The sequence below is a fragment of the Staurois parvus genome, unplaced genomic scaffold (assembly GCF_062004578.1).
Source record: "Staurois parvus isolate SC_StPar_1 unplaced genomic scaffold, SC_StPar_1.0 ptg001500l, whole genome shotgun sequence".
Taxonomy (NCBI): Eukaryota; Metazoa; Chordata; class Amphibia; order Anura; family Ranidae; genus Staurois; species Staurois parvus.
In genome coordinates this window covers 37,873-50,488 of record NW_028319296.1, presented here as the reverse complement: position 1 = coordinate 50,488, position 12,616 = coordinate 37,873, and the positions used below count along the sequence as shown (strand labels likewise).

General features: G+C 46.2%; 2 protein-coding genes across 2 annotated transcripts; both read right to left on the bottom strand.

Moving 5' to 3' along the window:
* Positions 1–4,357: 4,357 nt before the first annotated feature.
* On the bottom strand, positions 4,358–9,790 carry LOC149435486 (uncharacterized). The gene has a single exon (XM_089662617.1). The coding sequence runs from the start codon at positions 8,728–8,730 to the stop codon at positions 7,495–7,497; it is 1,236 nt and encodes a 411-aa protein (XP_089518743.1). The 5' UTR covers positions 8,731–9,790; the 3' UTR covers positions 4,358–7,494.
* A 265-nt stretch (positions 9,791–10,055) lies between these two features.
* On the bottom strand, positions 10,056–12,236 carry LOC149435485 (uncharacterized). The gene is made up of 6 exons (XM_089662611.1): positions 12,180–12,236; positions 11,178–11,317; positions 10,968–11,091; positions 10,754–10,851; positions 10,107–10,357; positions 10,056–10,059 (listed from the first exon to the last, which is right to left on the bottom strand). Exons 3-6 carry the CDS (start codon positions 11,050–11,052, stop codon positions 10,056–10,058), a joined length of 438 nt encoding a protein of 145 aa, XP_089518737.1. The 5' UTR covers positions 11,053–11,091; positions 11,178–11,317; positions 12,180–12,236.
* Between the last annotated feature and the right edge of the window lie 380 nt (positions 12,237–12,616).

The following is a 12,616-nucleotide window of genomic DNA, read 5'->3' as shown; positions in this document are numbered from 1 at the left end:
GCTGCCAGGCCCGTAATCTGTCATGGGCCCCTGTTGTCGCTTGTTGGCATATTCCGCTCGTTCAGATGCTCCTTCTCCTGCTACTCCTCTTCACGGATTCCGTCAGCAGTCTTTCTTGGAATCCGTTTCCAAGAGACAACAGTTTGCGAGCACGCACCCGACGGTGCAGAAGCTGAACGTCCTCCTGTCCAAGTTGCTGCTGCCAGGCTCGTAATCTGTCATGCGCCCCTGTACCGCCTCCTCATGCTGCTGCCAGGTCCAGAGTGTGTCATGGGCCCCCGTACCGACTCCTCATGCTGCTGCCAGGCCCGTAATCTGTCATGGGCCCCTGTACCGCCTCCCCATGCTGCTGCCAGGTCCAGAGTGTGTCATGGGTCCCTGTACGGCCTCCCATTGCTGCTGCCAGGCCCGTAATCTGCCATGGGCCCCCGTACCGACTCCTCATGCTGCTGCCAGGCCCGTAATCTGTCATGGGCCCCTGTACCGCCTCCTCATGCTGCTGCCAGGTCCAGAGTGTGTCATGGGTCCCTGTACGGCCTCCCATTGCTGCTGTCTCTATCGCCACACTCTGCCATGTGCCACTTTCAGGTCTCCTCACACTGCTGGTGGTTTCCATTTTTGTCATAGGGTGCTGTATGGCCTCCCATTGCTGCTGCCTCCACCGCCACACTGTGGCTCCACACTCTGGTTTTGGCCCCGTGACTGCCCAAATGAGTGAAGTGTGCGGTGATTCTAAGATCGACGGCACTCATCTGCATGTCATACTGACTGACAGTATTATTTCTCTTCCCCAGCAGACTCCAAGGGCATTTAAATTAAAGGTACAGTGTTCTGCACTAATATAAAGTCTCTCTGAAGCCTAGAAACACCCTTTTTTAAGTTAAATTCACAGCGAATATATTCGACTCGAATCAAAATTTTTCCACGAATTCGCCGAATCAGTCGAATCGAATTTTTGAATACTTCGCTCATCTCTATTGGTAACTAATTTGTCTAAACAAAATATATATATTTTAAGAAACTTAGACTGTCGGCCCCTCCCTCCTCACACTGTTGGCCCCTCCCTCCTCACACTGTCAGCCCCTCCCTCCTCACACTGTCAGCCCTTTCCTCCTCACACGTAGTTTCACTTTCTTCTTGTGCAGATCTATTCCACTCCAAACAATCAGAAAAATATTGTTTCTATTCTATTCACTGAACTTCTTCAACCTTAGCACTGAAGGGGTTGATTCTGTATTCAGAGGTTTGTAGAAGTTAGGATGAAGGTCTTTTTCTTAACTCTGTTCATGTTATAACATTTTTGCTGTGAAGAAGAGGCATGTGATCTCTGCTGAGTCAAATTCAGTTTTGAGAACCGCAAAAGTAAACCGATCATCTGTGATAATATCTTGTAGGCAGAGAAACTGCCCAATAATCTTACAAAAACCTCTGGAAGAGCATGACATTGTGAATGGATTCATGGAATTTATTTACCAAAAAAATTAAACATATACAGCCTTATTCTACATAATTAAAAAACGAATCTTTATTTCATGATAGAATAACCTTTGGATGGGAATATATTTTTCTCAAAAAGCATTTTATTTACAAAAATCCGATTTAAATCAAAAAAATCCGATTTAAATCAAAAAAATCCGATTTTTAAAAAAAAAATCATTGATTTTTATCCACCCTGGTCCCAACAGTGTCCTGCATTCCCAAGTCACGCCCCCACAGAGCCCTATCCTTCCAAGTCCGGCCCCCACATTGCCCTACCCTCCCAAGTCCTGCCCTGCCTGTTCCTATGGAGGATCCCACCTTGAAAAGCCCTCCCTGAGCCCTCCTGTGTCATGCTCCTCGGCACACTGCAGATCGGTGTCACACTCTTTATTAATGAATTCCTTACTTTAGCCTCATGTGCTTTCCTCTGAAAAGAGTGATCTGTGTTCAGATCATTCCTCAGAGATCATTGGGCAGGGTGGGTCGGAGTTGTATCACCTTCTCACCACCAACTTTAACCCCTTGAACCCCATACTAGTGTGCTACAACCACATACATTGCATGCACTTGTTGGGCAGTCACAGAACAGCCTCATTCACTTCAATAAGTCACATTTAGCAGGAGCTACACCCACCAAAAGTGACACCCCCGTGAATAATTCCGGCTGTGACTGCAAAGATAACCATCACTCTTGTGTACACACTTCCCACTGTCTCTGCAGATAAAGGGGACAGTAAAAGTGCAGCTCAACTGTCTAACATCAATATAAAGGGAAACTCTGCTTGAAAACTAAATAAAAGGGTTCCCTGTTTTAACTCCCTAGGGAAGTTTTTAATTTGCAGACACCCAGCCATCCTTAATCCAGAGAGGGGATCTCTCATCCAGGGAGCAGCACCCATTTAACCCCTTGGGGGGTACTCTGGCTGATGCAGATCACCATTTAAGAACCTTGGGATCCCTTTGATGACCATCCATCCCTTAGAGGGAAGACATTCCCATTCCAGGCTTGCTTTGATGTCCTTTGGAGTTACTGATACAGGGGATTATATATGCGCGTCTGGTGAGTGCGCATTCTCTATATTACTATTGCACAGACACCGGTCTCCAGGAAGCAAGCACCTTAAAGAGCACTTTAATCATTTCTCTGAACTGTTGATGATCTGGAATTTTTGTAACATACTTGTTTTATTAGGTTTATTCATTTCTTTTAGAGCTGCACCTATTTTACATTGCTTTCATTAAGGGATTTTGGTTACCTTTGTGCATAGCAGCTTTTATTGAATTTTTAGAGAGCTCACATCTCCTTTATATTTATATGAAGAAAAATTGCTAGCCCCCTGCTCGTAGCGGAGTGTAAGGTGTAAAACCCGTTTATATGATCTGTGAACAAATGCGGGATGTTTAACCGCTGCCAAATGGGCCTCTTGTAGTAGAATAATCTTCTCCCTTAGTCGTCTATATTGGAGAAAGGCAGTTTTGCGCTTATTTGGAGAATTGAAACCTTGGACATTATGTGAGATGCAATCAATCACCATGGCTAAATGCAAGAAAAATAGTGTCTGACAACATTATCGTGTCAATCTGATCTGCATCAGAAGTCTCTGGTCTTACTATCGGAGTCCCCAGATCTGCAACTCGTAAGCTGAAATCTGCTAGTATTTTATGGAATATCCACACAGCAAAGATGTGGCAAGGAGATCCATAACACTGCATATGACTACCCTCATGTACTGAAATAATAAAAAACAAAATCATAAAACAGGACCCAAAGAAAACACAACAAACCATGGATTAGGTAGACAAGCTGAAACATAATATCAAAGGGCCAACAGGGCCCAAACCCCGTCACCATAAACTATGGAGAGCAGAGTTGCCACTCCACAACAGAACGGTGACCTCTCCGACCATGCCCAGCAACAGTGTGGGGTCGCGTATCAACAATTGCCACTGAAACAGCATGGAGGCCATACATTATGAGTCTAATATCCCATTCAAAAATGTTAGCACGTCCAGATAATTAGGGGGTAAACCCAGGGGCGGACTGACAACTCATGGGGCCCCCGGGCAATAGGGGATCATGGGGACCCTGTGTTCTTGCCCAAACTCAAAAAAGCCTATGAAAAAGGTACTAGGGGCATCTCATGGGACCCCCTACTGACCCTGGGCCCTCGGGAAGTGCCGACTTTCCAAATGGTTAGTCAGCCCCTGGGTAAACCCAAAATTAATAGACACAGGTAAATATAATGCGTCAGAAGCCAGTCTCAATATCATATCAAAGTAGAAAGTGGTCATCAAATGAGCAAATCCCATTCATCCTGGTTTTTGTCCGATTCTCCTCCTATCACGTCGTGGAGATGAAGTGTTCCAGATGGGAGATCACCGATGGGTAGAAGGTGGATGTTGAGGTGTAGGAGCGTCTGCCAGGCCCAACTTTGCCAGGATTTCTTGCCCCTAGGAGATACTTGTGTAAGTGCTGCTATTGTGTGGAACTATCATCTTAAAGAGAAAACTCCATTTGTAGCGAATTTGAGCCGAGGAAAGAGCAGACGTGATCTCCTACATTTTTCCAATGTGGCCGGAGAGACATCGGGAAAAATTTGTACAGTTGAGCCCTCAAAAGAAATCACAGGAGTATTGCGAGCCGCTCTAAGAATATCTTCTTTAACCTCCTCGGCGTTCTGATTCTTTCCGATTTTTTGTGCTGAAAGCGGTACCATTTTTTTGCATGGAAATATGTAGTTTTTTATTGTACGCTGTAATTTTTAGGAATAAATCACTGAAATCTGTCCGAAAAAGAGTCTATTAAACATTCCGGATCTGATAAAACTTGAAACACGAAATCATAAATTATAATTTCATAAATAATCATAAAAAATAATAATATAATAATAATAAATTTAATTCAATAATATAATCAAACCAAAAACACTGAAATTTGAAATACAGAGGCAAATTCGCACATCGCTGAGCAAAGTCGCAAAATCGTTTTCAGTGTCTGATGACGAATTTCACCCACGAATCATTATCACTCAATTCTGCAAGTGGTTCTGATTTACTATCGCTGTTCTCTAGCCGGTCTAAAACCGCTTTTGACGTAAAGGGACGCTTTTTGGCCGCCATGGACTTTTCTAATTTTCCAGGCAGAAAGAACAGTCAAAATGCAGGCAGGGCAGAGGACAAAGCAGTGGGGATAAAATGTATGTGAAATGCATTGAAACAGCAATGACAGCAAAAATGTCATTTTTTAAAAATTTCAAATTTCCCGCCGGTTCCGGCGCCCGTATGTCCCGACGTCACAGGGACCGAACACGGAAGCCAGATGCCGGCATCGGCCGGAGGAGATGGGCAGGGACGCTGCAGGGGACCCATTGTGGGAGCGAAGGACAAGGTAAGTGCTGCAGGGACCCCCTGAGCAACGCCGCATGGTAAGCCCGAGTGTAGCTCGGGGTTACCGCTTTTGGTATTGAAATTTTACCCCGAGCTACACTCGGGAATACCGCCAGGGAGGTTAATCAGAAAATCCTTCATACACAGAACAATGTCCCAAGCCGGTTTATCATTAGGAGGCTTAGGACACAGAGCTCTATGTATATGGTCGCACGGAAAGTATCTAGCATCTTGGTCTGGGAGAAGGGATTTGAACAATTTAGTTGTAGCCCGTAAAAGATCAGTCACCGTCTCCAGAACACGTAGATTATTCCTGCAGTTACGGTTATCGAGATCTTCAACCTGCGCCTGCATCTGTGCAAAGTCCGTTTGTGGATGGTCATGATCCTTGGAGAGTTTGCCATGAGCCTAGCTCGTGTTTTGTTTCTAAGTGGTCAGTTCTAAAACCTAGTGCAGCTATCTCCTGAGAAAGGACGTTTGTACTTTTATGGAGCTCCGACTGATATTTAGCGGCCAGTTTGGTGTACATAGTCTCCAGACATCCCAGCTCCAGTTGTACTGTCAGGCAGGGCACAGGGGCCATTACTGGCTAGGCCTCAGCAGATTTTGGTCACCAGAATCTCAGAGGGGGTGTAGAGTCTGGATTCTCCCCCCCAGGTAGCAGTAATCCAAGGCAGGGCCCCGGGCCTAGTGAGGGCCGTGCCACTCCAGAGGGGGGCGCACAGGCTTTGTTGGCATGTAGGCCCTAACAAGCCTCAGCCTCTGGTGCCTGGAAGGGGGGGTCAGGTGGCAACTTAGGGCTCTCCCCGTGGGTCCGAGAGTCAGGGCACCGGCACCCTGGTGAGCCCAAATCCCAGTCCGCACCAAAGATCAGCCACCTCTACCCCAATTTATCAGACTATCGCCTACTCTGCTCACTTTTAGGAGATCTTTGAAAACCTCTCTCTTCAGGGAAGCCTATCCTGCCCTCAGCTAATACTGGAATCTTCTCCTCTTCCTACCAGTCCATCCCCCACAGTTAATACGTTTTGTACCACTAGCCCCTCCCTCCTAGATTGTAAGCTGCCAGGAGCAGGGCCCTCCTAACCCTCTTGTATTGAACTGTAATGTGTCCCATTATATTGTAAAGCGCCGAGCAAACGTTTGGCACTATATAAATCCTGTATAATAAAATAATAAGTGTTTGATCCCCTGCTGATTTTAAATATTTGCCTACTCACAAAGAAATGATCAAACTCCAAACTCTCCACCATGGCAAAGATGTAGAGATTGTAGACCTACACAAGGCTGGACTGGGCTACCAAACTATGGCCAAGCAGCTTGGTGAGAAGGTGACAACAGTTGGTGCAATCATTCACAAATGGAAGAAACACAAAACAACTGTCAGTCTCCCTAGGTCTGGTGCACCATGCAAGATCTCACCTCGTGGAGTGTCAATGATCATGAGAACAGTGAGGAATCATCCCAGAACTACACGTGAGGATCTTGTCAATGATCTCCAGGCAGCTGGGACCACAGTCACCAAGAAAACAATTGGTAACACACTACGCCAACAAGGACTGAAATCCTGCAGTGCCCGCAAGGTCCCTCTGCTCAAGAAAGCACATGTCCAGGCCCGTCTGAAGTTTGCTACTGAACATCTGAATGATGCAGAGGAGGACTGGTGGAAAGTGTTGTGGTCAGATGAGACCAAAATCCAGCTCTTTGGCATCAACTCAACTCGCCGTGTTTGGAGGAGGAGGATTGCTGCCTATGACCCCAGAACACCATCCCAACTGTGAAACAAGGTGGTGGAAACATTCTGCTTTGGGGGTGTTTTTCTGCTAAGGGGACAGGACAACTGCACCGCATCAAAGGGACGATGGACGGAGCAATGTACCATCAAATCTTGGGTGAGAACCTTCTTCCCTCAGCCAGGGCATTGAAAATGGGTCGTGGATGGGTGTTCCAGCATGACAATGACCCAAAACACACGGCCAGGGCAACAAAGGAGTGGTTCAAGAAGAAGCACATTAAGGTCCTGGAGTGGCCTAGCCAGTCTGCAGACCTTAATCCGATTGAAAATCTGTGGAGGGAGCTGAAAGTTCTAGTTGCCAAACGTCAGCCACCAAACCTTAATGACTTGGAGAGGATCTGCCAAGAGGAGTGGGCCAAAATTCCTCCTGAGATGTGTGCAAACCTGGGGGCCAACTACAGGAAACATCTGACCTCTGTGATTGCCAACAAGGGATTTGCCACCAAGTACTAAGTCATGTTTTGTGAAGGGGATCAAATACTTATTTCCCTCATGAACATGCAAATCAGTCATCATTTGTTAGACGCATTTCTGCTGAATTTGTTGTTGCTATTCTGTCTCTCAGTGTTACAATACACCAAATATTCGATTTTTAGACCGATCATTTTTTTGTGAGTGGGCAAACATTCAACTTTAGCAGGGGATCAAATATGATTTCCTTCACTGTATCTGAGGTGTATATCAGGGAGTGCTTCTTCCCCACATGAGAGCTGGGATGTCCAGCAAAATTCATCTAGAAGACATTTCCCGCACTCAAGGCACTAATACACCTCCAGGGTTGTGTGGGTCCCCTGATGTACAGGAAGACAGAACTTCAGTGAGGAACAAATCCCTCACTCAGGACAGGAATACGGCTTCTCCCCCGTGTGACATCTCTGATGTCTGTAAAGATTGGACTTCTGTGAAAAACATTTCCCGCACTCAGCACAGAAATGTGGCTTCTCCCCTGTGTGAGATCCCTGATGTATATTAAGATGGGATTTCTGTGAAAAACATTTCCCACACTCAGAACAGGAAAATGGCTTCTCCCCTGTGTGAGATCCCAGATGTTTGTGCAGATTAGATTTCTGTGAAAAACATTTCCCACACTCAGGACAGAAAAGTGGTTTCTCCCCCGTATGAGATCTCTGATGTCTGGAAAGATTGGACTTCTGTGAAAAACATTTCCCGCACTCAGTACAGGAATACGGCTTATCCCCTGTGTGAGATCTCTGATGTGTGTAAAGACTGGACTTCTCTGAAAAACATTTCCCGCACTCAGGACAGGAATACGGCTTCTCCCCTGTGTGAGATTTCTGATGTTTGTAAAGATTGGACTTTGCTGAAAAACATTTCCCACACTCAGGACAGGAATACGGCTTCTCTCCTGTGTGAGATTTCTGATGTTTGTAAAAATTGGACATCACTGAAAAACATTTCCCGCACTCAGGACAAGAATACGGCTTTTCACTGGTGTGAGATCTCTGATGCATAACAAGTCCTGATTTGTTTACAAAACATTTCCCACACTCAGAACAGGAATACGGCTTCTCCCCTGTGTGAGATCTTTGATGTCTGTAAAGCTTGGAATTTAATGAAAAACATTTCCCACACTCATGACAGGAATATGGCTTTTCCCCTGTGTGAGATCTCTGATGCCTATAAAGATTGCACTTATGTGAAAAACATTTTCCACACTCATGACAGCAAAACGGCTTTTCCCCCGTGTGAGATCTTATATGCGCATTAAGTGTGGATTTAAAACAGAAACTTTTCTCGCACTCAGTACAAGGGAAGCTCTTCCCTGTTGGAAGGCCGGCCTGGTCCCGCACAGTCTGAGGTTCCTCAGGATACGAGGAATCCGATGGTCCATCTACACTGGGTGGTGCCGGATGGACATTGGAGGGAGCCGGGTTTTCTCCTGGACTATACTGTGTGATGTCCTCATCTTCTACTTTCCAGTCTGGAGACAAAGTGAGACAATCCTCGGAGGTTTTCCTCATCTCCTGGCCATGGACTAAAATACAAAGACAAAGAGGATTACTAGACAGGAGCTGATTGGTTCCCCCAAACCAGGACTCCGCCCACATCAGGCAGCTTGGTCTCTGAGGAGCTTACAATTCCACCTTCAAGGGAACTAGGAAATGGCTCCTCTGATCTCCTACCAGGTCATTTCTTTATTCATGGACCTTAGTCAGAGAGTGAGGAAACAACCAGAACTGTCTTTTATAGGAGGGACAGTGATGAGGGGATTATAGGACGAGGGTCCCCACCCCCTCTATCACTCATCGCCATCTTCCCAACACAAGAAGTACTGCACTTCCTTATTTAGTCCATGATTTAGTCATGAAGAACAGCGGGGCTGAGCCCCACCAGAGGTCAGAGAGTGAGGATGGGGGGAGAACAACCAAGATGAAGACTGGACTGATCCTGAAGACCACCATCATTGGGGTATTGACTCCTCCCTCATTATCACTTTCTGTTTAAGGGTCCAAAGTTGGAGGATGTTATCACATTATTATCACCATGTAAAAGTCTGTGCTCCAATCACATCATCCGATATAAAATGTCCAGCTGGTAAGAAATGGGGGTAACAAAAGAGAATCCATATTATGTGTAAATATAGCAGTGGGGGAGGGGGGAGAGCAGAAGTCAGGACAATGGAATGTACAACATAGAATATATAGTGCAGGGGTCAGGAGTATGTAATGCATAATATAAATTATATAGCGTAATGGTCAGGACTCAAGATATTGGTATTCAGTAATCAGTGGCAGTTTACATGTTTACTGTAGACAAGTTGCAGAGGTCCCACACCGCTGCCTCCCATCTCCTGAGACTGCACTCAGTGACTTGGGTCTGAGACTATACAGACATATCCCTCCACCCGGCACAGCCAGCAAATAACAGAGCAAGGAACCCTGGGAGAAATGCTGTCAGAAATCAGGATTGGGGAGGGAGACCCTAGACACATGCTTAGTTTGAGTATCGCTTATCAACAAAAAAATCAACATTTTTCTGCCAGCTGAACCCCAGAATCTCCATAAATCCAGTCTAGATACATAAATTGTGTCTGCAGCACAGAGAAGGAAGATTATCCGAGAGAAATCCAGGAATACAGGACGGGGAACACAGCTCAGGAAAGTGACCAGGGGATTACAGGCTGATATCACCCAGTCCCCGCCCTACTCTGGACCAATCAGTGAGCAGTATGGGTGGAGGAATGGATTTAGTGTTCATGACCCACCTGTGCTGATCTCTGTAGGAGTGTCCTCCTCTATAAATGTCCCCGTTATTCCATCCTCCTCCATAGACTGCTGATCATCCCTCACATACGCCTCTTCTTCTTCTGCTTTCACCTCAAATTCTATATCGATTGGATCTCCACTCTAAATCAAGAAAATGAGAGAAAATATCATCTGTAAGACAAGCTTTATTAATGTGAAACCACTTAAACAATCCACACATTGTCTCCATGAGTCTATTCTTTATAAGCTCCATCCCACCAACCTTGTAATGGTGAGGGATGGTGTGACCTTCCTGTGTGGAATCCCAGGAATACAGAGGACGGGGACATCTCTCTGGTGGGTTCCTGGTATTAGGTGGCTCCATCATATCCTTGTGTCCTTCTGAAAACTCCTCCATCACTCCATACTCCTCATCCTCCTCTTTATACTCTTCTTTAACATCAATATTATCATCCCCGAGGATTCCACTCTGAAAGATATAATAAAACATTCATTGTAACAAACATGCTGTGTATAAATCACAACTACCAATAATTGTCATCATCTACCTGATGATGGTGAGAGATGGTGTGACCTTCCTGTGTGGAATCCCCGGAATACAGAGGATGGGGACATCTCTCTGGTGGGTTCCTGTAGCTGGATGACTCCACCATGGTGTCCTGGTACAGATCTTTGTGTTCTTCTGGAACCTCTGACTCCTCCATCACCCCATCCTCATCCTCCTCCTCTTTTATCTCTTCTTTAACCTCAACTTTAGGATCTCTCAGGTTTCCACTCTGAATATATAATAAAAATGCCATCAATGGTAACAATGCAGATAATGTACAGATCCTAATGATACTATCAGTGATGGTTCCTCATCTACCTGATGATGGTGAGGGATGGTGTGACCTTCCTGTGTGGAATCCCGGGAATACAGAGGACGGGGACATCTCTCTGGTGGGTTCCCATGACTGGATCCATCTGTAGGAAACACACACACTGACTGAATCCATTGTTTCTATGTGTTTATCAGATGATGGGGGATCTAGGTGGATCCTCCGTACTGCTCTCTCCTTTACAATAAAGTCTCCTCTTACCCGGTGATGTGAGGGGCGGCTGATTGTCCATCATGACGTCCTTGTAGAGATCCTTGTGTCCTTCTAAATACTCCCACTCCTCCATGGAGAAATAGACAGTGACACCCTGACACCTTATAGGAACCTGACACACACAATGATACAGTCACCATCCAGACACATCCCTTGTCTGTTACTGGAGAATGTCCCAGAATTCCCGGCACCGCTCACCTCTCCTGTCAGCAGCTCAGTGATCTCTCTGGTGACTTCTAGAATCTTCTTCTTCTTCTTTCTCTCTTCTATCAGGGAGGGAGGTGGAGGCAATGTGATGTCATATGATCTCCAGACTTCACAGGAGGAAAACTCTACATCTGAACACAAAGAGTCAAATCAAATGATATTCCCAGAATCCTCCTCACCTCTCCATTCAGGTCTCCATTTTATTAAAGCCCCACTTCAGGCTGAGGTATAATTTCCCCCCACAGGACCCCCACACTAGGCACGGAAAAGGAATTCTGTTGTCATTACACACAACGCAGGATCTACAGTTCTGTTTTGCTTATGAGGATGCCAAGGGTTCCCCACATCCCTACTGAATATAAACAAAAGGATCCAGATGGAGGGACATTGGGAGGAGGAGCTGTGAGGTCAGTGTGATGTCATAGGATTCTCTGACTCCGGATGGAGGGACATTGGGAAGAGGAGCTGTGAGGTCACTGTGATGTCATAGGATTCTCTGACTCTGGATTGAGGGACATTGGGAGGAGGAGCTGTGAGGTCAGTGTGATGTCATAGGATTCTCTGACTCTGGATGGAGGGACATTGGGAGGAGGAGCTGTGAGGTCCATGTGATGTCATAAAATTCTCCAATCCCCCACCACTTTTTAAAGTGGTATAATCCAATGGTATAGACTACCAAGGTGAGAAGGTGACCCATCTCCACAATGAGGAGAATGTTCCGGCCCCGGAAGTGGGGGAATGTTGTGCCCCTGAAGGGGTTAATCTGGGTTCCCACACTATATATGTGTGTATCATCATCTGCTGGAGATAAAAGACATCACAGTGACTATGGAGGAAGAGGACGGACATGACTATGGAGGAAGAGGACGGACGTGACTATGGAGGAAGAGGACGGACGTGACTATGGAGGAAGAGGACGGACGTGACTATGGAGGAAGAGGACGGACATGACGGGGGGTTACTGGGTGTAAATAGGAAATAACATCTTATTACCTCCTCTGCTGCCACTTCCACCATCTTCTCTCTACTTCCTCCCACCTCACCTCTCACCCAGAACTTCCTGTGTGTATGTTACATCACTTCCTGTCTGTACCTGACATCACTTCCTGTCTTCCATAGAGACTTTCTGTATGGGCGGAGGTGAGATTACTACCTTGTGGAGCTCAGAGGAACTGCAGCCCCGAGAAGCGTCTGGTAGTGTGACCCCGGCCTTGTGCTGGGTGTGTATGGACTGTAGATCCTTATAGAGGGGTCACCTCCACTCCCACCAAGGGGGACAGAAATATATGACTGCCTAGTCCAGCCTTTCTCAGCCAGGGGTCCTCCAAAGGTTTTTCGGGGTTCCTTCAGCAATGAACAATTCCTGTGTGAATCTGTCAGATTACAAGTCCCCATTATCTGGGTAAGGGGGTGTCACTCATCGCACGTCG

Bases quoted from the DNA above. Each gene is read 5' to 3' on its own strand.
- LOC149435486 (XM_089662617.1), bottom strand. From the start codon at position 8,730: ATGTGGGCGGAGTCCTGGTTTGGGGGAACCAATCAGCTCCTGTCTAGT.
- LOC149435485 (XM_089662611.1), bottom strand. From the start codon at position 11,052: ATGGAGGAGTGGGAGTATTTAGAAGGACACAAGGATCTCTACAAGGAC. The intron at 10,852-10,967 runs GTAAGAGGAGAC...TGTTTCCTACAG, and splicing joins GCCGCCCCTCACATCACCGG to ATGGATCCAGTCATGGGAAC. The intron at 10,358-10,753 runs GTAGATGAGGAA...TATATCTTTCAG, and splicing joins CCATCCCTCACCATCATCAG to AGTGGAATCCTCGGGGATGA.